Below are 27,135 nucleotides of genomic sequence, written 5' to 3'. Positions count from 1 at the left end.
TAGCACTTACCAAGAAATTGGAGAAGAAGACAAAATTAAGTGGTCCAAGCTATTGGTGTTGCTAGAAGCATACCATATTTTATTGACTTACAGGTGATGATGATGATGATGATATGGAATGGTAATATGGGGATTCTGGGAGCATCATCTGATCAACCTAGGTTTTGATGATAACAATTTTCAGGCATGTTAGAAGCACACGTAATGGCTTTTAATCTTGGATTCTCGGGTTTGGCCTTATAAATAAGAGGACTGTTAAGAACGCTCTTTTTAACATTCATTCTCTTATTGAGTATAATTAACTAACATAGATCTCGTACTTTAGAAATGAGTCACACATAAAATGGCGGAACTTACATTAATTTGAAACAACAAGAGAGTGAATGTTAAAGAATATTAGAAAACAAAATGTTGTTAACTCTTCCTCATTAATTAATTCAAGATGCAGCTAAACTTGTGTCAAGATACAATTTGCATCCTATAGATAAGGAGAAAGAGATCTGACTTAGATTACTTTAGGATGTTTGGTTCTAAGCTAACCAGAATTATTAAATCAATTATGTAAAATTGATTCTGACTACCAATCGCTAGTTAGTTTAGTTGTGATTGACACTGAACTTGGTAGGAATGACCACGGTTCGATCCCTGCAACTGCGATCGGGAGAGGGCTAAAACTACGTGATGCCAGAACTAACCCTCGAATCAGATTAACTGGTGGTAAAAGTAAAAAAAAAAAATAATTTGATTCTGACTAGATTTTTTTTTTACTAGAATTAAATTGTAGATAAAACAATTTATGTTTTATATATTAATGGAACCAAATATATAGACTTAGTTGAATGCTTAATAGTTAATACAATAAGTACTTATTATATCTCTACGAGCTGGTGACCAACTTATCAAAAAGATGGAAACAATTTATGGATATACATATCAACTGTTCTTGTAAGCTTTGCAAAAGATAAACTCAAATCAGCTTTTCTATTTGATCTTGTTAAAAAATACAAATTTAGGGGAAAAATATATTAAAAGACCAGTAATTTTGAAGTTTTAGTGTTGCTGTGTTTGAGCTAGAAATTGAACTCTTATTATGCAGACATTAAAGGAGGAAGCCAACCAAAATACAATAGAAACATCAAATAAGATTCTTAAGAAACAAGATTCCTCAATAAGATAAACGATTACAAATATCCAATAAAAACAACTTGAAATAACTTGGAAATCAACTTCATAGATCAAACATTGAAAGACAAATTCATATCTAGAGTAATAATTGACTAAAGGTTCATTATGCTATATTTCTAAGTCTCAGAATCCTGTGAGCACATAACGGTGACCTCGTAATTGCTAGTGGCTTAGGCTTCTACAGGAATGGAGGCAATATCACCCATCGGCGAGGATACCTCGGTCTCCCTTCCTTTCCATCAAACAACTGCAGGTACACCAAAGATAAGATGCATGACTCTATTAAATGATGTAAAGAACGCAAAAAATTAACAATATTGGTTCATTTTATAGTATTTTCTATTTAATAAGATTATTAAATTTATCCAAGCAACACACGAACCAAATTTAGGCTCTGTTTGGTAAAGTTAAGCTATAAGCTAGCTTATAGCTGATAGCTGAAAAGCTAGCTGATTGAAATTAAAATGTTTGGTAAAATTAGCTTTTTAAATGATCGATAAATATAAAGACATAAAAGGACATTTATATGTAGTGGGTAGTTTTTGTTTTAGTGGGTAGTTTTTTATTTTATAAAAAATAATAAAATTAAATTAAAGGTTAAAAATGGAAAAAACTGTAAAAAGCTATAAGCTCAAACGCTACTTGAAATAGCATCTCAAAAAAAGCTATAAGCTCGTGAGAAAAGCTTTTTACCAAACACTTTTATTTTTTTCAAACAAGCTTATAAGCTAGTCCAATAAGCTATAAGCTAGCTTATTGGACTTACCAAACACACCCTTAGTTGACCTAGCAACAGCATAGCCAAGCAATAAACATTTGCATCACACACTTATATTATGTTCAACGAATGTTGCAGCTGAAAGAAGTAGCATCATGAGTCAAACAACCAAGTTACTGATATCATATGTACGCTTAGGCCATCTTTGGACAAACAACTTAATTGAGCACTGATATCATAAGCCCTTATTATATAAGTGTTTAGGTAAAACCTATTTGTATAACAAAAGATAAAATGAAGTCAAAGTGTTTTCATATAAAAGTTATATAAAGTTATCCTGAAGAGCTTATGGAAAAAACATGAAACCAACTTTATGGACACGTCGTAACCTCTCCCAAACAGTCTCACAAGTATTTATGTCAGTAGATAAGCACAAATAAGTCATACAAACAGGCCCTTGAAACTGTTACTTATTATTTTTATTAGGTAAGTTTTCTTATTTACTTTAAAAAAAAACTTTAATGTTATATTATAATAACATACACAGCACAAACTGAATTAGTGAACAGCAAAAGAAAAGGTAAGGAGACAGACCTTCTTCAAGCGCCTGTGCTTAGCAAGAGCCCAGTTGGTCATGATAAAAGTAGCAACAGCGAGGAATATATAACCGGCAATGGTTTGCGTTGCAATGTTGAAGCCCAACCACTGGTAGATCTCTGTTGTATAGTTTGCACAAGTAACAATATTGAAGAGAAAGCCACGTGGGATTTGATATCCACCTTCTCCAGCAGGTCCACGGAGATTCCTCAATATAATATGGCAATAGAAATTTGAAATTTGACAGAGTATCCCAAACCCAAACCCGATCTTAATTTGAAGGTCACTTACGGGGGTATAATGCGGATGGTTCACATAATAAGCAATATACGAGCCAAAGGTCCAGTAATACGCACAGTTGCGGAAAACGTTGGAAAGGGGAGAGGTTGCGTGGCTGAAGCGATGCACGAAAAATGTTTCCAGAATTCGTTTGGCGTAATGGAAACACCAATAGTACAAGGCATATGTCTGCACAGGGTGGATGACACGTTCACCTTTGTAGCCAAAATACTGGTAGACAACAGGGAAGTAATAGAAGACTGGATAGAGAAGCAACGGCCCCAAATACTCGAAGAAGAATAGTGTACGATAAGAAACTTGTGGACCTAAGTCCTTGAATGTTACGGTTAAGGTTTCTGAATTTCCACTTGTATAGTCATTCAGACTCTTTTTATAATTAAGAACTACTGGCTTTTCCTTTGATCCTGGTTGGACAGGAAGTGTCAAGCGCTGCCTCGATGGATGCTTCTTGGCTGTTAAAGTGAAACATAAGAATCATGTTAATGAGCCATGAAATCCAATTCAACATCGAGACAGACATATGAATACAAACAAACATTCTTTTCTTTTGAAAGAAACATTAAGTTGGAATAAGAAAGTCATTATAAAGTAGAAAGAATTGGATGAAATGAATTGATCTGATATTCTATAGACCAGATACATTAACTAGGTAATGAACCTAAAAAGGTGAATTTTGCTTATATTTTGTCACGGAGGGAGTGCTGTGAATAGTAAGGAAAAAGGATGGAAAACAACAATTCAACAACTAAGCTATAAGACTGCTATGAACTATCATCACTCGGCATAACACATGTTCAAAATACATCACAAAAATAACCAAAACAATATACAGAAACATCTCAGACCCATCAAGACATAAGCTTAAGACAAACTTGATTTTGGCCATTTTTCTTCTAAGATATTACTTAAAAAAGTGTAACTTAATTATACACAAAAAAAAATTGATCACTTACTTCGCTTGTGAATTGCCTCCTGCAGATCTGCTACAGTAGCCTGTGACAAAGAAACAAATATATAATCATTACTTAGAAAACAAATCTCTCACTTCCCAATTGAAAGGCTACACCAAAAGAAGAAATTCCAAATTCTATAAATAAACTCTAGCTCCTATAAAGCAACCTAAGAAATCAAAAGTACCCTTTTATGACAAAAACAAATAGAACTATGAAAATAAAAAGACTTAATTACAATTTTGGTCCCCGTATTTTTACGGTTTTGTAAAATTAGTCCCTCCATCAAATATTGTCTAAAAATTGGTGATGTTGATAGGTTTTAAACGATGTGGTATGATCTGATGATGGAAAAATACCAACATCAATGAAATTGTAAAAATGAACACAAAAGTAAGAAATCAAAACTACCATTTGATGACAACAACAAACAAACTAAATATGAACACAAAATTAAGAAAATTAAAAAAGACATACAGAATCTTTGAGCTCAATTCCACCTTTAACAATCTCTCTTCCACTCCTAGAAACCACAGTAACCTTCATCTTCAAAACCAAAACACACCCACTTCACCAAACAGTGTCAGCAACACACTTCACACAAATCACTGAAAGATTATATTCAAGATCCAATTAGACCCACATACATAAACAGCAAAAAATTGCAAAAAAAAAAGTGATTTTTATATGAATAAACTAGCAAAAGATTCAAACTTTAATGAAAAAAAATGTATTTCGATGAAAACAATGAATGTGGGTCATCATCAAATCAAAGAAGGTAATAAAGTATGAAAGACCCAATTGGGAATTAGAATTACCTGAATTGGGGTTAGAGTGTGTGAGTTTTGGAAGTACCTCAAAGACAAAGCAAAATTAAGGGTTTTGAAAATTGGAGAGAAAAATGGAGAATTTATGAAGGAGAAGGAAAAATGAATGAGAGGTATGGTTAGTAGAAGATGAGGTGAGGTATAAGTTTATGTATGCATTAATGGAATATGGTTAGGGTAGGACAACTACTAACTGGTTAGACTTGTCATCATCCATTTAACATACCAATTTCCATACCAAATTTTTCACAAAAATAAATTTAATAAATCTGGTTATAAATGATACAAGGTCATATGGTTTTGGTCCAAAAAATTAGTGGATTGCTCGAAGTTAGTTTATAGCTGATGAATTTATAGTTTATAGTTGATAAGTTAGTTTATGACGGATGTACTTATAATTTATAGTTGATAAACTCTAAAGCTAGTTTATGTAACTTATAACGAATAAATTTGTAGTGTTTAGTAAAATTAATGGTTGAATGAACTTAAATATGAAATAACATAAAAAAGATATATTAAATTAATATTTAATTTTTTTTTTCAAGTAAGATGACTGTGGTATATAATTGGAAGGAAACATAATAAGTCATAAGTTATAACCTAATTGAATTAGCTTATGAAAATAAATTGTATGCTAATAAAAATAAATTATAAGTTAATGACAAAAAAGAGTTTACCAAATAGGTATTTTTTTTTCCTTCAAAATGAACTTATAAGCTTATAAGACATAAACTCAAAATTTGAGCTTACTAAACAGAGTCTCCATGTCTATATTTTTTGTTTTAAAAAAATTATAAGAAAATAATATCATGAGAAAATTCAGAACATTTAATTTCACCATGCAACGCTTGATTGCTTGCTCAATAGCACCATGATTCTTCCAAAAAATCTTCATTTTCTGACGGCTAAAAATCGTGCAACGATGCTAATGGAGCAGGGGGCGATTTTGTTTCCCAAAAAATTGCCTTGTTTTATAATTTCTCTTAAAAGACTCTAAAAACTAGGTAAATTGCAATTTTTAATTTTTATGTATTATTATAAGTTTGTCAATGTAATTTATGATAAAATAGCTTGTAAAAATATAATTTTTACTAGTGTGAAAATAGCATAAAACCTAATTTATATTACCTAAGCTGTTTGCATAAGCTCAAAAATAAGTTAATTTAAACATGCCCTAAAACTATTAATAATAAAAGAGTTTTTTTTATCATGTGCAAATTGTCGTTTTTAGAAGATGATGTTTCCAGTTCAATCATATAAATATTCATGCACTTACAAACAACAATCCATATGTTTTTAGACAAAATTGTTTCTAATTACTTACCTTTTCCTTTATTCCACTCATTCAACCCAAATTTCATGATCCCTCACCAAAGCCATTATTTCCTCATTCTACCAAGATAGGAGTACCGAACATCTAACCTCTAAATAGAAGAATAGAACTTAATTAAAGGTGAGTACTTGATTATTATTGGAGAATTGATAGAGGTTTTGATGCAAGACTTGGTTTGTAAACAAACACTAATTATTGTATGACGGCGGTGAATCTATCAAGACCATTCATCAATTAGCATATATAAATAGTGAATTTTTCGGTACACATTTTATTTAAATGTGTATCACAATAGGTGTTAATTAATTTTTTTTATTAAATATTATTGGTGGACATATTAGACTCACCTCAACAGTGTACTGACACATATCCAAATAAAATATGTACTAAAATGTGTATTAAGATTATTCATGAATTAATGTTTGCTAAGTTTTATTGTTGATTGTTAAGAAATTTCACATCATGTGAGCTGGTCTGATCTAGACAAAAATTCATAAGAGTCTGACATCGAATGAGTTGACCTTAACAACATTTAATAAGATGCAATTATCACCTTACAAACCTCTACCTGACGCGCCATACTATCTTAAAATTGGGTATTAGAGATTGCCTATTACTTATAAACCTCATAAATGTATCAAAGTTATTCATCGATTAATGCTTGCACAATTGTAATGCAAGTGCGTTTGGAGGCTAATATTATGGATGTATCAAGAAAAAAAATAAACACTCCCTCTTCCTCGAAAGTAATAAACCTAGCTATAAATATTTTTTTTGTCAAGTAGTCTGGTAGTTAAAATTTTATCTTTTAAAATGAATAAATGGATGTTTTCAAACTCTGGTCATGAATTTTAGAATGTTACTGAAAAAAAAATCATCTAAAATACTACAAAAGAAATGTTACTGAATTTCATAATATTATTAGTAGAGTTCTTAACATTAAAACATTAAAAGTTACTTAACACTTTTTAGAAACTCTTATGTGGAGTTTGTTGTAAGAAAAGACAATGAGGAAATTCATTTTCTCGTAAGAGTAGTGATCTTTCTAGATAGTTTTCAAATTTCGATTGATATATCAACATAGATCCAAAATATTATTACGAATGATATAGTATTAAAGATACATATAAAAATATGATAACGGACAATTCAAGCCATGAAACAAATCATTCTTCTTTTTTTTTTTTTTTTACTATTTTATTATGTTTGGAAAATGGTATAAAATATTATTATATTTTTTAATGTAAAATTATACTTTTATTATGTTCTTAACATGCTGTTCTTAAAGTTGAATGTTAAGCAATTTGGCTTGAAATAGTAGTAGTTAATTAGTTGAGGAATAACAATGCATTTACTAACTAACTTCTAACTACTTTATGCTTACCTCAACGGTACTGGTATCTGATTTGATAATAAGTAATTGTTGTCTGCATTTTTATTAGTACCTCCAACTGCATGCGTCATAATATTCCCATTCGTTGAGGAGAGAAGGGTAGAAGTAAAAGATTAAAATGGCATTTTTGTGTCAAAATTTTACATAATTTTGTTACATAAAATTTTATATTTATCATCCTCTTCATAAGATAATAAAAACAAAAATATTTTAATGAAATTTTATACTATATTGATAGACTTTTTACCTATCTAATGATTATGCATTAATATACTAAATAGTTGGAACATACCAATATACGTTTGCTATTAACTTGAGAGAGAATATAGAAACAAAAAATGTGTAGGCATATTAGATATTAGAAGGGCCGGTTCTATATAGGTAGTTGGAATTTCCTTTTATCACTCTAACGATTACTCACGTGTCATTACATCTTTCCCTTTTTACCCTTCCGTTATTTAAGTAGCGGACGTTATAAAAATGAGAATTTTTAAAATATGTCATCCGCAACTTAAGTAGCGGACATTATAAAGGTAGGGTGTATTGGGGGGTGTCCGCTACTTAAATAGCGGATGGGGATATTTTGGTAAATTTGTAGGGTGCGCGCCAGAATGAGAAAGGTGGCAAAAGGAGATCTCTAGGTTGTTAGCCCTATTTTGTTCAAGCAAATTTCTCGCCCAACATAGCATATATTATAATATTTACGATTTTATTTATTTGCCTCCTAAATTTCGCATGTTTTTTGAATTTTCAAAAATACTCCTTTTGAGTTTTAGAATTCAATCACTTATAACTTATTTTATACATTTTATTTAAGCTCTAGAACTTGAACGCTTTTCTACATATATGAAATTTTAGAATTTTATACGTTAAAGATTTATTATCAAAAAACATGTTTTGTTTGGTACACATAATGCATCGATATATAATAAGAGTATTTTAGTAAAAGTATTATTCTCTATGTTATATTCATATATTTTTAGATGATAACTCTCGTTTTGGTCCCCATAATTTTTTGATAGTCCAAATCAGACTCTAAGAAAAATAAAATTCAAATTAATCTCTAATATTTTTATAGTGAAAACAAATTAATCTCTCTATTTTTATAAATCAGAAATTTGTACATATTACATAATATTCAGCAACAAATGTGTAATAATCCAACTATATTTATTAAGTGACGGCGTCAATTAGAAATTTCCAAATTAAAAAATGAAATAGAATTTAGTGAGTATTTGTTTTTGGCATGATACTCCTCTGTTTCTTAGAGCTTGCTGTGTAAAAAACAAGCTAGGAATGTCTAGCTTTAGATTTTCTAGTTAAGGCTAAAGCTAGGCATTAAGGTTACTTTTGCTGAGGCTAAATTTTTATGTTGATTTTTATCTATAAATAAGATTGGAGGAGTATAAGATTAGAATAATAAAGTTTAATGACTATGTGTGATTGATATACAAGAGAAATATAAACTGGGACGAAACCAGAAAAAAATGTTAAGGGTGACGAAAACGTACGCACGATGTTAAAATGAGAGTATTAATGATGTAAATTTTTTCTAATTTACATATTTCAATAAAATAAATCACATCATCACGCCACTTTTATACGTTAGTTTTTATTATATCTTTACGAATATTTATTTGGTGTGATTTGTATATACAATTTTTTTGTCTGAGAGTCCACTGGACAAAATTTTACCCTTAAAATAAATAAATGGAGAATTTCTAGTTCGAATTCTGACCTTTACATATTATAATACTCTTATTATAAGTGAGTTATGCTAAAAGAGACTTATATACAAATTTAATCCTAAAGAAATAAAGAATGAATAGCATTTATTACTAACAAATATATTAAAATTTTATGCACAATTTTTCTTTTCTTTCAAACACAAGTCAAATAATCATAATGATTGTCCATGTGAGTTTAACTCAGTTGGTAGGGATATTGTATTATATATGCAAGAGTCAGGGTTCGAATTCCTGACATCTCACTTATCCACTTTTAAGGTGAAATTTCAAGTCATTAGACTATTCAAAAAAATAAATAAATAAGCATAACGGTTAAGAACTACCATTGATTATTCATTGAAAATAGAATGAAAATTCATTCACTTATAAGTTATAACATGCACTAAGGGAATACTTTAATACTACTATGTCCATGTAAATCCATTTCTATGAATCTATGATATATCATGTCATTTGGCAGTTTATTTAACAAGGGCGAGTTTATATATATATATATATATATATATATATATATATATATATATATATATATATATATATATATACCATAATTTCTTGGTTATAAGGGTGGTGACCGCCCCTTTTCCTTTCTAGAAAGACCGGTGAGTCCCAATAGAGCAGTGACCTAAGAGGTTTATGAATTATAAGAAGTTTAGAAAAGTTAGAGAACATTATACGGTTTATCATAAGGAATCAATTATAGTCTTGTGCGATTTTTTCACTGTGAATTATTATTGGACTTTGGACCAAATTTATGAATAAAATGTTTAAGTCATGGAGCATCAAAGCACCAGACAAACTACTTCATATAGTAGTTTGGCGGTTGGTTAGAATTCCGAAAGGAATTCCACATGACGATAAGATGAGTATGTTCACACTCTAGTCCCGAAAGATAGGAATTTAGCTGGTTAGCTAGACCTCTTGAGACTGATCATCTCAAGTTGTCTATAAAATTAACTCAAATAATTATGTAACACACCTTCATTTATTTAATTATGTATGAATATGAAAAACATGTGTTACATAATGATCAACTGATAGATAAGTTCCCGATGACTATTAACACCCTTAGGTGTAGTAGAAACTCACCGAGGCTTAGAGTCTCAACCCACTCCCTTTTATTTTTTTCATCAGATAAATAGGTTAACTAATACAAGGGCAAGAAGGAAGCTGATGATCAAGACTTAGCTTGGATTATTTGTAGATTAATATTAGTTTTCTTCCTTGTTTTTGTATTTTAGATTCCTTTTCTGCTGTGATGTATCAGTTTACTACATTGTACTTGTTGTACTTTGTAAACGAACAATTTATTCTGTAATTTTAATGTACACAGATTTCAAATATGTAAACCCATTTAGGTTGGCCTGATGGTATTGGCTTAGGACCTGACAGTGTGCTCCTCCTTAAGGTCTCAAGTTCGATTCTTTCTGGTGCCAATTTGAGTGTATTAATTTAACTTCTTAAAAAAAAATTCAATTATGTAATTCTCGACAAAATATTTTAGATAAAGTTAGTTGAGCATTATAAAATAGGGAGCCCCTAATATGGACCCTATTTATTTTGGTCCACCCATAGTCCCCTTGATATGACTGACTATAGCAAGTGACCTTTTAAGTTGCAAAAATGATTTCTTTATATTATTTTTTTTCTCTCTTTCAATTTGTAGAATGTAAAACATCAATTGATACTTATTTATTTTCTATCCTAATTTCTTTGTGTAACCTAATTGTCTTAATCTATTAATGGTGGGTGCGTTTGGCCTTTGGTGTTGATGGATCTAAACTGACTAGATCCGTAAAAAATAAGGATTGATGAGGATGAACAAGGAAACATTCAAATTCATCATGGTGGTTAATAATCAGTTTGTGGGGTTAAATGAGATTTTAACATGGTTGTTGTTTATAGTTCTTCAATGGATTATGAAACTTTCCATATTGTTAAGCAAAGTGACAATCCCACTTGTGTTCCAATCAAAGCTTCAAATATTTTAGAGATGATTGCCTTCTGCATCTATGGAAAACCCAAAATGGAGCTGCTTCCTATGGTGTGGAAAGCAATGAATAAATTAATTAAATAAAGTACACAACTTTAAAATGAAAAGAGATCTCATATACCTGCTATATCCGGTCATATAAAGAGGATCATGGGTGGACCAAAATAAATAGGGTCGCTCCCTATAAAATATAACATATAAAATTGGATGAAACCAAAATGAATCTCATTTTTTTAATTTATGTAAAGTGGTCAACTAAATCTTTACAAAAATAAAGTGGTCAACTAAATCCAAATACTACTTCGATTTTGAATACTATAAGCAATTTTTTTATTATTTCATTGAATAAAATTTATATTTAAACAATAAAATGATTCAAATACTCTCTCCGTCCCAAATTACAAAAGAAAAAATCTCATTTTCAATAATGTTTTTTCCTCATTTTCATAAAATTGAGTATAAATTGCATTTAATTTTTTTTTCTCTCTCTCTTTCTCTCTTCTTTTCTCAATAAGCAATAGCTAATAAAAATTGTTTTCAATCTTCCTATACAACTTATTCCAAGGAAAACCCACAAAAACATATATCAAATTATCATGTTTTACTTTTTCTTAATAAGTGTGATTTTTATTTTTTCTTTATAATTTGGGACAAGTACATATTTTATTTTTATTTTTTGGTGGGAATACATGTTTTATTTAATAACATAAAATGTTTTGCTTATATTTAAAGGGTCATGCTAAACAGTGCTCCCGAGACACTAATTAAGCATACTAAAAAATGAAATAAATAATAAAATTAATAATGAAAGAGAATAATTTTTTACATCATTAAATTGTTGAATGCACAATTTACGAGATAAAATTTACATATTTGTAGGTACTGTTATATCATTTTCCATATTTAAAATCAGAATACTTTTTTGAGACAAGAGTATTGAATTCAGGTAAATTCTAATATGGACCACTTCATCAAGTGGTCAATGGTGGACCAGTCATGAATAACATTATAACGAATACGAATTTTACAAAATCCACCGTTGGATTGAAAGTTTATATCATATAGAACATCCATAGAAAAATTTAGAAAAATTAAAAATTATTTGATATGTTATTGAGACACATCAAGATTAACAGTTTATTAAATAACGTAAATCTTGATGGGTCTCAATAATATATCAAATGATTTTCAAAAAATTTTAAAAAATTTATAGATGATCTATACGATATAAATTTTCAATCCAACAGTGAATTTCGTAAAATTCATATTCAGTAGATCACTTGTCCACGATGGACCACTTGTGAAGGTGGTCCACCGTAGCATTAGCCTTGAATTCAACATAATTTAATAACTTTCTTAAAAAGTGTGCATGTCCCAGTTTTCATTAAAGCACATTTATATTTATAGGAAGTCACCTACGTGGAGTGAAGTGGTTCATGTATTTTTTGTCCAACACCTAACAGTCTAAGCATTTGGATTCTTTGTAGTTTGACCGCAAGCACGTAGAATAATCGAATTGTTCGATTAAAATCAAACAGTCTATATTTTAAAATTAAATTTTAATTATTTTAAATATGAAATTCAAGCTTAAAATTTAGACTATTTGATCTTAATTAAACGGTCTAAATATGACCGAATGCGGTGCACCAAGATTTATACTTTGACTTTGACTTGACCGAAAAATAAATGCAACGCTATCTTTGTAATGCTTTATTTATTTTCAACACTTGAATCAAAATTCAAAACAAGAGAAAATTGTTGAGCTAAAGAATTTAGTGTACACAACAATGGCAGAAAGTGCAAAGAAGAAAGGTCACATAGTAATGATACCATTCATGGCACATGGTCATCTCATACCATTTTTAGCACTAGCAAGAAAAATCCAAGAAACAACAACTACTTTCACAATCACAATAGCCACTACTCCTCTCAACATTCAACATCTTAAATCTGCAATTTCCACAACCATTTCTTCAATCAATCTTGTTGAACTACCTTTCAATCATAGCCAATATGGTTTACCACCAAACATAGAGAACACAGAGAAGCTTCCTTTAACTGATATAATCAAACTCTTTCATGCATCAACAAGCCTTGATGCTCCTCTTAGCTCTTTAATATCAAAGATTACAGAACAAGAGGGTCATCCTCCACTTTGTATTATATCAGATGTTTTTCTTGGTTGGGTTACCAATGTTGCTAAGAGTTTAGGTACAAGGAATATAACATTTACAACTTGTGGCGCTTATGGAACTATGGCATATATCTCTATTTGGTCTAATCTCCCTCATAGGAAAACCGATTCTGATGAGTTTTGGGTTCCAGGTATTACTAAAATATCTCATTCATTTGTAACTTGATCAATTTTTTTTTTTTTTTTTTGAGTCTGTTGACGGAATGATAAATATCACATGAAACTCACACATGAAATGGGAGATCTCGGGTTCGAGCCCGGGGACCATGAATATCCGGCCTAACAATTTTGGTATTTGTCAGTTGAGCTATGACTTACGGATATAATTGATCTATTTATGCATAATAGGGTTCGTGAGAAATCCATTTTATCGGATAGCAGTTTTTTTTTCCTTTCATATTTACATATTTAGCTGGTACGGCTGTTTACTCAGTAGTCGTTAGCAGCATAAATGTAGAGGTGACATGATGTTGATCAAAGCCTCTTTGTTTGTTCTTTTATTAATTAACCTAAGTATCTTGTAACTAACTATTAACTGATTTTATCTCTGATACTAGGGTTCCCTAAAAACTACAGATTCCACAGAACGCAGATGCATAGATTTCTAAGAGAAGCTGATGGAACTGATAGCTGGTCAAAATTCTTCCCTCCACAGATAGCACTTTCTATGAAATCTGATGGATGGATTTGCAACACTGTTGAAGAGATTGAGACTTTTGGGCTGCAACTATTGAGGAACTATATTCAACTTCCTGTTTGGTGTGTTGGTCCTCTTCTTCCATCAACTACAAAGGGTTCAAACTCAAAGCACCGTGCAGGAAAAGAATCCGGCATAGCTCTTGAAGACTGCATTGAATGGCTTGATTTGAAAGAAGAGAATTCTGTTCTTTACATTTCTTTTGGATCACAGAACACCATAAGTTCCTCACAAATGATGGCATTGGCTGAAGGGTTGGAAGAAAGTGAGAAACTTTTCATTTGGGTGATTAGACCGCCTTTTGGTTTCGACATGCACGGAGAGTTTAAGGCAGAATGGTTACCAGAAGGATTTGAAGAGAGGATGAAGCATAGCAAAAGGGGTTTGTTGGTGCATAAATGGGGACCTCAGTTAGAGATTCTATCACACAAATCAACAGGAGCATTTCTAAGTCATTGTGGATGGAATTCTGTTTTGGAGAGTCTTAGCAATGGAGTGCCAATTATTGGTTGGCCACTTGCAGCAGAGCAAGCATACAATGCAAAGATGTTGGTGGAAGAAATGGGAATGAGTGTAGAGCTGACAAGAACTGTGGAAAGTTTGATTTCTAAGGAAGATGTGAAGAGGGTTATAGAAATTGTTATGGATAAAGAAGGGAAGGGAAAAGAGATGAAAGAGAAAGCAAATGAGATTGCAGTACACATGAGAAAGGCAACATTAGAGAAATGTGAAGAAAAGGGGTCTTCATTGAGAGCAATGGATGATTTTGTTAGAACCATTTTACAAATATAATGCTCTATTAACTGTTGCATTTGTCTTTGAGAAATATAAACTGATCAATAATCTTTTAACATCAGATTTTGATGATGTTATTACTATGATATGAAGGCAATGTATGGCATTGAATGACCATTTGAAAAATGATCAATTGGCGCTTACAGAATAATAACCATTGGAAGTTCTGATTTCATATTCTCAGTTCCTAATGAAAATATGGCCAAAATTTTATTTCTCAATATTGCTTATTTGACAGATTTTGTAGCACTAAATAGAACATTATATTTTAAGTTCTAGGTTGGTGCTTAATGTGTTGTTTCAATTCTTAAGTTACCCTGTGTAAAAATAAAGGTAATTGTGTCACTAAACTGAGATATGTGATGCTTGAAATAACACTGAACAGTAATTATACTTTCTAAAAACCATTTCTACTTAATTGTAATTGATTGTTTGGAGAATGCCTCTCCCCCTCTCTACATGGATACAGGGTAGAGGATTTTCCAAATGCTTCCTATCAAACAAGTCTGCTGCCTACAATATGATACATGTACAAATGTGCAAGAAAACAAATTTACGAGAGAAAGAAGCTTGCGCAAAAATAGAAAAAGACACTACATTTTCTAATTCATCTGTGTATCAAGTGACCACCACACTGCCATCAAAATGATACATACGCACATAACCAACCACCTTGGTAATAAATAAAACTTTGATGCTTCACTTTCGATGCTTTTTCGACACAGGTTCTGAGTGCACGTCTCCCTGCCAAATTTTTGCATAAAACAAATGTTTATATCCACAGGGAAAGCAGTTTAATGAAAGTTGAGATTACGGATTAAACTAAATTGAATTGTAGTAACAATATAGATACACGTTGATATAACATTCTCAATTAATCAACAATTTACAATATAAATTGTAACATACAACTACAGACAAGATTGTAACATGACGGTCGAGTACAGAAGATTTGTACAAGATGGATTATGCATACAGATGAAAAACTAAAGAGCTTTGTTGTAAGATAGTTGGGTGGGGTTAATACCTCACTTTCGAAACAAAAATTATTTGTATGGGACTATTGGTTGTGAAACACATTTAAGTGACGGGAAAACTTACAGTTACAGCACCAGAAAGTTGCTCGCGGATATATGCCATTGATCGTAGCACAGCACCCAATGCATCCCTGGACACTTGAAACTTAACTTCAGACTCACCAGAAGCCTGAGCATCTTCAAGCTGAAACAGTTTTAACAATTTCAACAATCTTAAAGTTATTCAAAGTAAAGAAAGCCTTTTAGGAAACTGTCATTCCTGTACATTAACTTAAACAAGAACAGAAAATGAAAAGTTGTGTCTGTTGTTTGTATGGATAGACAGAGAGAAAGAGAAGTAACATACTCCTTTGCTTATATTGGGTGGAAAATGGGAAATTTGTTTTTTTGAATATAATCAATGAAATGTCTTTTTCACCTTGATATAATAAGAACCACACATTAAATGAGATAAATAGATCCGTAAAATTAAAGAGTAACTTGTCTACTCTAAATCGTGTTCTCTCCAGTCTCCACTTGAGAGAAAACTTTAATGTGGCTCGCCCCCACATCAACTCCTTTCCTTCTACCCTATATATTATCTCCATAACCAAACATGAGAAAATGGGGCATACAGAGACACGGATCATCCACTGTTATCTCTTATTTCCATCACTGTTTCATTGCTTTATTTTGTGTTCGCATCCGAGACACGGGTCAGTCAAAGAGAGAAAATGCACACTCTTATATAGACCTAGCAATGAATAGATTTTACATATCTATGTTATTAATCCCTGAAAGCGGCGCAGTAGCGTGGAGCGGCACAGGCGCCATTTTAGCGACGCGGACAATAAAAAATAAATATTTTATTAATTAAGGACTGAGAAAGTATGAAAAATATATATTTGATATTAATAGAAATGAAAAATTAAAGACAATCAATTGATGTTTTATTGTAGAAAAAAGATAATTAACTGATTATTAGTAATAATGTAAATGTACTATTTAGTATTAATATAAATAAAAAATATATTTAGTATTAATATCATTGTATTTATTTGTTTAAATTAACTGATTGTTTAAATATTTAGTATTAATAAGTTAACTCTTTTGGGTTTGTTGGTTAGTTCAATGTGGCCCTAGCCCACGACCCGATTATGAAAGAAGAAATACGCAACCCTAGTTCTCATTCTCATCAGCCGCCAGCTACATTTTCTCATCAGCCGCAACGCAAGCTACTTCCATTGTCTTCATCTTCGCCGTTCTTCTTTTTCTTCTTCGTTCTTCATTTCCTTTCTTTGCAGTTTGCGGTGGAGGCAGAGTTGAGAAACGACGAAAAGTAACCGTCGATTTGCCGAATATGTGAAACTCAGCCGCTTTGACCCGCATCTCACCCGCTACGCTACCTGCAATAGGCCCGCTCCAGCCGCTTTACCCATACGCAACGCACTGGTGCGCCTGGGAATGTCACTCCGCGCCGCTATTGCTGCTGCATCGGCAGCTTTTAACAACATAGCATGATATGCACACAACCAAAGAATCTGAGACATCATATTATCAAAAAGAAAAACAGAAGCAGAGACATCCACAATTAACACAACTATTACTCCACATACATTCTATTTGCATCAACATGTGGCTTCCAGTTCCACATTAGAATGTCAATTCTTCTTCAATCTTTGATGCAAAGGAATGAAGCTCAATATTTATTCCTTTGTGTGTTGCTTATATAAGTTGAGCTTGGAAATCAATTGCAGAATATTGAAGTCAAATCCAAGTTTCATGCCTTGCCCTGATATTACAAGTTACGTATTTCCCTTAACAGTAAGTCCACATTCTTGACAGCATCTTGTTCGATACATTATTAATAGCCAATATAAATATATTCATCTTAACAAATCTTCCTATTCCACCAGACTCAGAAAGACATCGGATTAGTTCTGTTCCCTTCTTCTCTGTTGTTGTCAATCTATTTTGAAATTAAAATTTTCTTCCTTGGCAGGAAGATTCTTTCTTTTTATTTTAAATATAAATCAATATATAAGTAGCTCCCCTTAGTACGAAAAGAAGTGCATTGATCTATGAGTTTCATTCCAATACTTGAATAATAAAGCAACAAAGCATACAGTCAGGGCATATTAGAGGAATGATAAGTCTAATGAACAAAATAACATACCTTGAGGTTTATTACAGCAACCTTATTAGCTGTTGTTGAAAGTTGTTCGCTGACTTCAGTCATAGACTGCAAAACAGGTCCCACAGTCCCTCGAGAGAGATGGAACTTAACCTCGTATTCTGATGATGGACTCTTGCTATAATCTTGCAACTGCAATTGAAATATGTTAAATGACTTGCAATCCTCACTAATAGTTTGTTAAAATGTTCCAGGAGGATAAAGCAAAGTAGACTACAACTATTAAATGTTAAACAGCATTTCATACCTTGAGATTGATAACAGCTACTTTGTTCTCTGGGGATGAGGTTTTGTTCTCCATTACCCATGTCATTGACTTCAGACAGGGAAGAACCACCTATATGACAGAATAAAAGGACTTAATGCTATGCATTCTATTCCAATCTCATGAACGTATTAAAAAAAAAGCAACAAAAACAAAGAGGTTCTTCTTGATATACCGTGTTTTCAGGTGGACCATCATCTTGCTGAAGAGGCACTGGGGGTGGACTATCATCTCGCTGACGAGGCATTGGGGATGGACCATCAACTCGCCTACGAGGCACTGGGGGTGGACTATCATCTCGCTGACGAGGCATTGGGGATGGACCATCAACTCGCCTACGAGGCACTGGCCGTGGACTATCATCTCGCTGACGAGGCACTGGAGATGGACTATCAACTCTCTGATGATGCACTGGGGGTGGAACATCAACTCGCTTATGTGGCTTATGTGGCATTGGGGTCGTTTGTGGTAAATTCAGATCAGCAACTGGTTGAACTGGAGCACCGGCATCATTAAGATTAAACCCCATTGTTTCATCGTTAGGTGGCCATAAAAGAGGGGCTGTACTTGTGTCTGATGTTGAAGCATGGGTTTTCTTGTCAGCACCAGCATTCCCGCTGACTCGATGATTTGTTGGTGAAACTTTGGCAATATTTTTCTTCGTGACAGCAATTTTCTTTCCACCTTCTCTAAGAGCACCCATTGCAGCATCATAAGTTTCCATAGCTACTGCTCCATCCTCAGCATAGCGGATGGCCTCCCGGCACAGATTGGTATACCGTGATGTCAAAGACTCATGTGCATGTGAGTCCCCACCACATCCATCCAATGCAACACCACTTTTTGCCTCTCTTGTCCACCGTTTTAAGATGTAGTGGGATGGTATAGTGAATACATTAGACACGGTGAAAACAGTTAGAACATGCCTACAAAGAATGCCCGAAAACTCAAACATTTGGCAACTACAGTTAGCTCTCAACTCGGAATGGTTTAATGTGACAGTATATGACTTTTGGTCATCCTCAAATTTTGCTACTCTAAATATGCTATTTCCCCCATCCTCTTCGATGCTGTTGGCAGTATAAGCAAAAGTTTCCACTAGCTCTTCTTGAAACTTCAAAAATACTTTCTGTGTATAAAGCTTGGCAACCTGATTCTCCATGGGCGAAGGTGTCTTTAGAACCGGTGTAGTGCTAATTGTCTCAAAATCTGATTCTATTTCCTTTTCAAACCATCTCTCCAAAGCTAGTTCATACTGCCTAAAGAACATTGGTAATGTTGTATGCCGGTTGACAAAACCATCTAAAAAAGAAGCTTCAAATCCTTGATTAGGAGATAGTACAGCGAAAAATGAATCACGGAAATATGCTGGAACCCACTGATCACGAGCACTATACAAGGACCGAAGCCAATCATGCCCTCTGAGTTCATATTTATCAATGATAGAATTCCAAGAAAAATCAAACTCCTCAATTGTTTCTGTCAAATTAATACAATTATAAAGTTCATAGTGAAAATATGGATGCATGCGACATACATGGCCCAACTTTTCGTGGCCTTCTCGCAAGACATAACGCTTGTTTATACAGTGCCGTGCTTGAGGAAAAACTTTTGAAACTGCTTTTTGTATGGATCTGTCCTGATCGGTAGTTATAGAGATAGGGTGATGGTCATTCATTGCTGCTAGAAATGTCTTGAAGAGCCAACTAAAAGAAGCTTCAGAATCATCAAAAAGGAGTGCACAACCAAACAAAATCATCTGACCATGATGGTTTATCCCAGTGAATGGAGCATATGGCACATTATATTGATTTGCTCTATGTGTTGTGTCCAGGGTAACTGCATCACCAAAATGACTGTAAGCGGTCCTTGATCTTGCATCTGCCCAAAACACATTAGACATACGATTATCTTCATCAAGTTGTATTGCATAGAAGAAGCCAGGGTTTTCAGCTTGCACTTTCTTAAAATACTCCAGCAGATTCGGAGCATCCCTCCCTAATGTCTTCTTTTGAATAGGTTTCCTAACAGTATAAGTCGTCGATGTGGTATTTTTAACTGGATGACTCGTTTTACCACCAGCAACTGCAGGGAAATTCCTAATCTTGTTACTATTCTCGGAGGAAACATGATGCCCATCAATAGATATATACATGACACCAGTTGGAACAAGCCCCACTCCTTTGTAAGTTTCAGGCATGGTTCTCCCAACACTAGAAAAGTGTTTCCGTGGTCGAAGTTTTTCCACCCTATCAGGAACCTCCGTGGCATGACTATGTCCCCTCACAAATTTTGTAACAACCCACTTATTTTGACCCTTTTGCTCTATCCTAAGCATTGCCCCACAACTTTCAGTCATCCTTCTTTTCAAACCTTCCATGCTACACACGAACTCCCGAAACATATTTGTCCCATCAGCATTAAACTGACCATGCAAGCCAGCTTTAGAGCTGAAACCCGAGCGTTTAGCATACTCACTATAAAAAGTTTTGGCAGAGTCTTCAGAATCAAATACCATACCCAAATACGGCTCAGAAGAAACCACATCCTCAGCATGAGATCCAGAGTTTCCAACATCATTTACTTCAAGTTCAGCATGCCCGTTATTTTCCATAGATCCACTTCCTTCTCCAATAGTTATCACATGAACATCCATTACAAACAACTTATAGTCTTATACTACTAAATCATTAAGTAACTGTAATTATCACGAGCTTCACGCTTAAACCCCCGTCAAATAGAAAGTTGAAACTATAATACAAGTTTCCTATGTACCACTACTAATGAAAATTATCACACTGCCCAAAACTTCAACAAAATCACCACTCTTTGCTCCTCTCTCCAAACATGTTAAATCAATTTCACCTTGAATATTCCTAATAATGAAATGTAGCAAAACAAATAAATGAACCAAAAAAAGTGATTTTTATAATAATTTCAACAAAAACAAAAACAAAAAAAAAAAACAAAACTTTAACCTTATACTAAGTGGCATAATATAATTTGATCAAAACCCATTTCATAAAAGGAAAAAATAATAATAATAATTCAATTAAAACAAAAATGGTTACAGAATTTCAGTGTTGAAATTAACATGAGAAATTGGAAACCCTAACTTACAGTAATGAAAATTAAGTGTGCGGTGAATTGATTTGAGAATCTTGGGATTTGAGAAAAGCGTGTGCGCGTGAACAATGCGGGAATGAAACGACGGTGGATTGGGAAGAGTTAGGGTTTAAGGTCCACCGGTGTTGTGCAGTTGCAGAGACGGAGGAGACCGTGAAAGAGAGAGAGAGAGTGTATCGTGAGACAAATTGAGCGTAGCGTAGGTTTTCGATATTAAATGTGTTAACTACACCCACGTCTTTTTTGCCGTTAGATTTGCATCGTACGGTTGATGTTTGTTTGTAGACAAAATATTTAACTCGGAGCTTGTTTCAATTTTATTTATTTATTTATTTATTTTGAAAATTCAATTTATTTTTATAATTGACTTAATTTTTTTATTTTGGTCTGGGATCTATAGCAATTAGCAAGTGTACACTCACTGTATACTGCACTTAACAACCAAGCATTTTATGTTTGTTGTTGATGAATGTTTTTTTTAGACAAAAACTATTGAAACTTGCATATATCAGCGAGATGGATTTGTATCTGAGTGATAATGTCTAGCTTAACGATAGTAATTATGTTTATGAGTTGAACTAAGATGTGTGAAGAATAATTGTGATAAATTAATAATTTATGATTTTTTAGTGTTTAAATCATTTTTTAGTATGATGATTTTTTAATGACATCATTTGTATTGAAGCGATTTCTTTCTAGATCATCTCTTTTCGGGTTTGCTCCAGCTCACCTAATTTCGTCACTCTCTGGTACAAATCTGGTTCAATCGCCACCACCAGTGTCGCGGTGCTTGTTGTCGATTTGCTTTGAGTTATATTCTCATCTGATGGTCCAAGCCTCGTGCTCTATGGTTTCGGAGCAGAGAGTTCTAGTTTTGATTCATTGTCGATTGGAAGTCGTTGTGGTTCTCATGTTCCCTGAATTCTAGGTTATGTGATGGGTGAAGGTTGGTGATGTTTGGTTCAGCTCTGTTTTGTTGTTAACAGGTTCTGCGTTTTAGGGCGTTGTGTTGTGTTCTGGTTTCATTCAGATTTCTTATATCCCATATCGTTGCGGTTTGGTTTGGATTTGTTTGCCTCGAAAGGGTCGTTTCTACTTGTGATTTGTCGCACGGGTTGAATCGGTCCATGTTGGCGGATGGTTCATTCGCCTTTTTGAGATGCAAAGGATCGATAACACTCTTTCTTTGCTATTTGGTTTCAAGTCTGTACGCGGGTTTCGCGGGATAGTGTATGTGGTATGTGCACATTTGCATATTTTTTCTTTCTTTTAGATCATTTTTATATGAATTGTTTGTATATTCATTTGGGTTGATCGTGTGGTTTGACTGAGTTTGATTTTGACCCCGGTATTTTGTATTCTCTTTTACAAGCTCATTCGTTGGAATCCACCGGTTGTAACTTGTCATTGTTTCATGAAACATCGTTCACCAACGATTCTTTTTGACATATTTGAAATATAAAATATGACCGATGGTAATATATTACTGTTTCTATCACAGAGAGAAAAGAAAATCAATATTAGTACCATCGATGAAGTTTAATATCGCAACCAAATTAGTAAATAGTAATGACTTTATATAAGATAACACTTTATATAAGATAACCGCTAATAAGGATAAGAATAATGCAAAAAATGATGTGGATCCAAAAATATTCATTATACAAATATTTTTTTTTTTTTTTTTTTTTTTTGGTCAGGTAGCCTAGTGGCTTGAAATTCCACCTTTTAAAGATGGATAAGTGGAGTGTCCAGGGTTCGAACCCTGGCTCCTGCATATAAAATGCTGATGTCCCAACCAATTGAGCTAAGCTCATGGGGACTTATACAAATATTTTTTACCTTAGTGTAAATGTATTGAATCAAGATAGAAAATGAAGAAAAGTCCAAGATAATCGAAAAATAAAACATACATTAGGGAATAAGATGAGAATTACAAAGAACAATCGCCTCAAAAGTAAAGATGTTGTTGATAAGAACTTTGAGAAGTAACACCAACTCTCAACTTTTGTTGGCGCAAGCCTAAAAATGAAATGCCTTTTTTATACTCTCTTGATTTTTCTAATTGAATTATGCCATACAATTTTGACTATCTAATCTAAGGGACAAAATCATTAACAATGTAAAATTAATAATGTAATTTAATCTAAAATCAATAGTTAAAATTCGTAATTGTATGAAACTGTGTTTTTTACTTTGATGAAAGATCATGATCCCCAATTATATATACTCCCTTTCACCCATAAAGTAAAATTCAATGGTGATCTTCCACCTTGATAAATTAGAAGCATCCAAGCAACATACTTCAAAATTAAAAAACCAAAAGGTAATGAAATAAAAATTAAAACAAAAAACAAAAACACCTAAAACACCCAAAACTAACTAAAGACTAATAACATCAGTCTTAGGTGGTTCAGTTGCATCAAACTCATCAATATTCTTAGAAAGCCTCAACAAACTTCTCATAGGCAAAATAGCATTTGGATTAACATCATGCATTGCCCTTGCAAACAAACACCTACATGCCTCACTAGCTACCTCAAACAACTTTGTATCCTTATTATTAGGACCCATCAAACAATGTCCCAATATTCTCAAAATTGGTTGCAACAATTCCCATGGCATTGGAACCCTCCCTTTCTTAAACTCTTCACTTTCTTTGTCTTTTTCTATTTTAACTTCAGCTTCTTCATCGTCTTCTTCATCATCTTCATCTTCGAAATACTTGTACATGTCACCATTTTGACCGGCCCAAATCTTGCAAAACTTACAAAAATCAATCTTTGGAGCAATGGACATTTGGGAAATTTTGCTATAGAATAACTCAAATGCCACGCCGACGATTCGCGCTCTTCGTGTCGATCTAACGGTGCCGTGTGGCTCAAGCAACGGCGACAAAACAACGATGGTTTTATCGGTGGCATTGTTCTTATTGATTGTTGCTTTGGATTCATGATACACGCTTGGGTGTGACATGTCAGGGATAGTGACTGTGACGGGTTCACCGGCGCGTGAGGTTGTTTCATGCGCGTAGAGTGCTAAAAGAACAGCTTCAAAACCGGCTTGCGGTTTTCTTTCCGCGACACGTGAGAGGTAAACACCGGCAATAATAGGGAGGAAACGGAGGACGGTGAGTTGGAGATCGGCGACATTGGATTGAAAAGTGTCATAGAGCCAACGGCAGAGATTGTTGTCACCGGCGCCGGAGTTGGGTTGGCGGAGGAGGGCGGCGATTTGGGAGTAGATTTCGCATTCGTTGAGGATTGAGAGAGGGGTTGTGGATGAGGTAACGGAGAGTGTTGGGTTGACGATGGTGGTAAGGGAATGGAGTGCAGATTGGATTTTTTCTGAGGTGTTTGGGGTGAATGTGACGGTGGGGGTGGTGGGGGTGGTGGCGGTGGCTTCGTCGTCGGACATTGTGTGTGGTGCGTTAGAGAAATGAGAGAGGGAACGTGGTGACGATGAAGTTGTGTTGTGTTGTGTTGTTTTGTTTGTGTCAGTGTTAAGGCATAATTTATGGAGCAAAACTAGGATCTTAAATGTGTTTTGATGACATTAATTATTTATTTATTGAAAAATAATTAGATATCTTTTAGACAAAGTGCAAATAATCTTGCTAACAATATCGTGAAATATTTTTAGTAAAAAAAATATCGTGAAATATTTGTTAAGAAAATAACAAAATAGAATTAATATTTTATTGTATATAGGGTCCGTTTGGAATGAACTATTTTCGAGCTCATACAAAACAGCTTATACAAATAAATAAGTTTTTAAGTTAGTGTAATTCATAAGTTTTTACTGGCTAAAATTGTATTTTTATAAGCTGTTTTTTCATAAACAATTTTGACAAACTTATAACAATATATAAAAATTTATTTATTTGTATAAATTATTTTGCACAAACTCAAAAATAAGTCAATTCAAACGGACTCATGCATAATTGTTAAGAGAATATTTCTACAATTATTTTTTTAACTAGTGCTTTTGAGGCACTTGCTAGCATTTGGTTAAATTTTTAATTATCATCTTATCTAAGGGTTAATTTCATGTATCGTTAAAAATATAGGTCTTAGATTTAATTTTGTCAAACAAGTAATTTTATTTCCATTTGGTTACGCTCTTGTTAGATGTAGACTTGTAGTAGTGAATGAGGAATGAAAGAGAGAGAGAGAGAAGTGGGAGAATGAAGGAAGAAGAGAGGGAAACGATAAAAGATCAGTGCAATATATTTCGAATGAGTAAGAAATATTGTCAAATGAGTAATTTACTTTTTTATTTGTGGTGGTGTAGTAACAAAGCAAAAATGAGTAATTTACTTTATAGTTATACTATAGTAATAGATCAATCATTAATGAATAAATTAAACGTAGATTATGAGTACATCATAACAAATTATATAAAAAAAAAAAAAGAGTTAATTAAATTATGCAGTCATGTACATGTGCCATCGTAAGTTGATCATTTCAAATGCCGAAAACATTTACTGATTAAGAAACTCAAAAAAACATTTACTCAAAAAATATAGCATTTCATATCCAAGGAACCAAGACCTCTTCTCCGCCGCCGTCAACGTCAACGTCCACGTCTCTCTCGGCCGCCGAGAACTTAGATTCTTGATGTCAACGATGATTGCTCTTCGTCTCTCCTAAGGATCGCCACCATCCGGATCTTCAGTGAGAGTATTTGCATTCCGATTGATTGGATATCTCCAATTCTGATCGTGTTGAAGATTATCGCCTTATCAGCTCAGGTGATTATGTTTTCTTTAGGGATCTTTATCATCTTCTGATCTTGCCCTGCTAAAATATTATCCTTCCTTTGCGAGAAAATATGAAATCGCCGATCTTGCAAGCGGTTAATTTGGTCATTATAGTAGAATTTTCTGTGCCAATTTTGATTTGGTAGGAGTGATTTCCTTCTTATAAATCCCTGATTTCATGCCCGTAAAATCCCCATCACGTAACTTTCGTTTTTGGGTTGGGATTGTATATCAGGTTTTGTCACATCTGATCCTTGAATCTCATTATCTCTAATCTGGGTATCTTAAGCGATGGTGCATATAAGCTTTTAATAACCCCACCAGATTTTGCGTTTTTCTCAAGTGAATCAGATTTGATTTCTTGGCCAAAATGGAAGTTTTTTTGATTCTTAATCCAAGTGTTAAGTGAAGGGATTATGGAGTCTATAATTTCTTTTTTGTGCCAAACCTCTTTACTTATTGCCCTGATATCAAGCTACAGTTATATCAAATGTCTATCAGTACAGGATGATCCCATAAAAAGTGAGATTTCATCTGATTATCCTATGCTAATATGTTGTATGGAGATATTGATTTCACCAGATTTTCATAAAGGATTAGAAGATATCAAGGGATTGAGGAGCCTCTTTCACAGTCTATATAACAGTACTTTTGTTTTTGCTGTTCTGTTCACAATACTCATGCACCTTTGCAGTAAGTCCATTATTTTCACTATCCTATATCTTTTTCTGTCTTGTGCTACAATGGAAAACCTCAATATCCATGAATCCCAAAGAGCCAATGCAAATGGCAATAATCTGAGCCCGGAGGAACTTCTTGATTGCTGCCTTATTGGAAAAATGCTGACCAACAAACCGGTCCGCTTTAAGGCGATGAGGGATTGGCTATCAACTTTGTGGGAACCCAGTAATAAGGTCACCATATCACTTATCGAAGAGAATAGGTTTATGTTTCAGTTCTACCACTACTGGGACATGGAGAGGATTTTTCAAGGGGGTCCCTGGCTGTTTGATAACCACATGGTGGTGCTGAGAAAGCTGGC

The 27,135-nt window shown here is 33.4% G+C and overlaps 4 protein-coding genes across 6 annotated transcripts; 1 reads left to right on the top strand and 3 right to left on the bottom strand.

Annotated features, from left to right (window-relative positions):
• Positions 1 to 1,101: 1,101 nt before the first annotated feature.
• LOC123921370 (very-long-chain enoyl-CoA reductase-like) lies at positions 1,102 to 4,895 on the bottom strand. 3 transcript variants are annotated; one of them, XM_045973883.1, is made up of 5 exons: positions 4,569 to 4,895; positions 4,228 to 4,358; positions 3,754 to 3,793; positions 2,498 to 3,252; positions 1,102 to 1,432 (listed from the first exon to the last, which is right to left on the bottom strand). In XM_045973883.1, the coding sequence occupies exons 2-5, from the start codon at positions 4,294 to 4,296 to the stop codon at positions 1,364 to 1,366; spliced, it is 933 nt and encodes a 310-aa protein (XP_045829839.1). In that variant the 5' UTR covers positions 4,297 to 4,358; positions 4,569 to 4,895; the 3' UTR covers positions 1,102 to 1,363. The 3 variants fall into 3 exon arrangements, with proteins under 3 accessions (XP_045829839.1, XP_045829841.1, XP_045829840.1); XM_045973885.1 differs by having other exon boundaries at positions 4,228 to 4,318; positions 4,569 to 4,776; XM_045973884.1 differs by having other exon boundaries at positions 4,228 to 4,344; positions 4,569 to 4,775.
• Positions 4,896 to 12,779: 7,884 nt separating this feature from the next.
• LOC123881735 (UDP-glycosyltransferase 92A1-like) lies at positions 12,780 to 14,927 on the top strand. Its single transcript, XM_045930467.1, has 2 exons — positions 12,780 to 13,369; positions 13,796 to 14,927. The coding sequence occupies exons 1-2, from the start codon at positions 12,832 to 12,834 to the stop codon at positions 14,725 to 14,727; spliced, it is 1,470 nt and encodes a 489-aa protein (XP_045786423.1). The 5' UTR covers positions 12,780 to 12,831; the 3' UTR covers positions 14,728 to 14,927.
• A 175-nt stretch (positions 14,928 to 15,102) lies between these two features.
• On the bottom strand, positions 15,103 to 21,555 carry LOC123881734 (protein FAR1-RELATED SEQUENCE 3-like). Its single transcript, XM_045930466.1, has 6 exons — positions 21,326 to 21,555; positions 18,381 to 21,081; positions 18,188 to 18,277; positions 17,923 to 18,072; positions 15,832 to 15,951; positions 15,103 to 15,474 (listed from the first exon to the last, which is right to left on the bottom strand). The coding sequence occupies exons 2-6, from the start codon at positions 20,859 to 20,861 to the stop codon at positions 15,430 to 15,432; spliced, it is 2,886 nt and encodes a 961-aa protein (XP_045786422.1). The 5' UTR covers positions 20,862 to 21,081; positions 21,326 to 21,555; the 3' UTR covers positions 15,103 to 15,429.
• A 1,988-nt stretch (positions 21,556 to 23,543) lies between these two features.
• On the bottom strand, positions 23,544 to 24,780 carry LOC123924157. The gene has a single exon (XM_045976942.1). It carries the CDS (start codon positions 24,746 to 24,748, stop codon positions 23,714 to 23,716), a length of 1,035 nt encoding a protein of 344 aa, XP_045832898.1. The 5' UTR covers positions 24,749 to 24,780; the 3' UTR covers positions 23,544 to 23,713.
• Positions 24,781 to 27,135: the final 2,355 nt, after the last annotated feature.

This window comes from Trifolium pratense, linkage group LG4, assembly GCF_020283565.1.
Source record: "Trifolium pratense cultivar HEN17-A07 linkage group LG4, ARS_RC_1.1, whole genome shotgun sequence".
Taxonomy (NCBI): Eukaryota; Viridiplantae; Streptophyta; class Magnoliopsida; order Fabales; family Fabaceae; genus Trifolium; species Trifolium pratense.
This window is presented reverse-complemented; position numbering and strand designations above follow the sequence as displayed.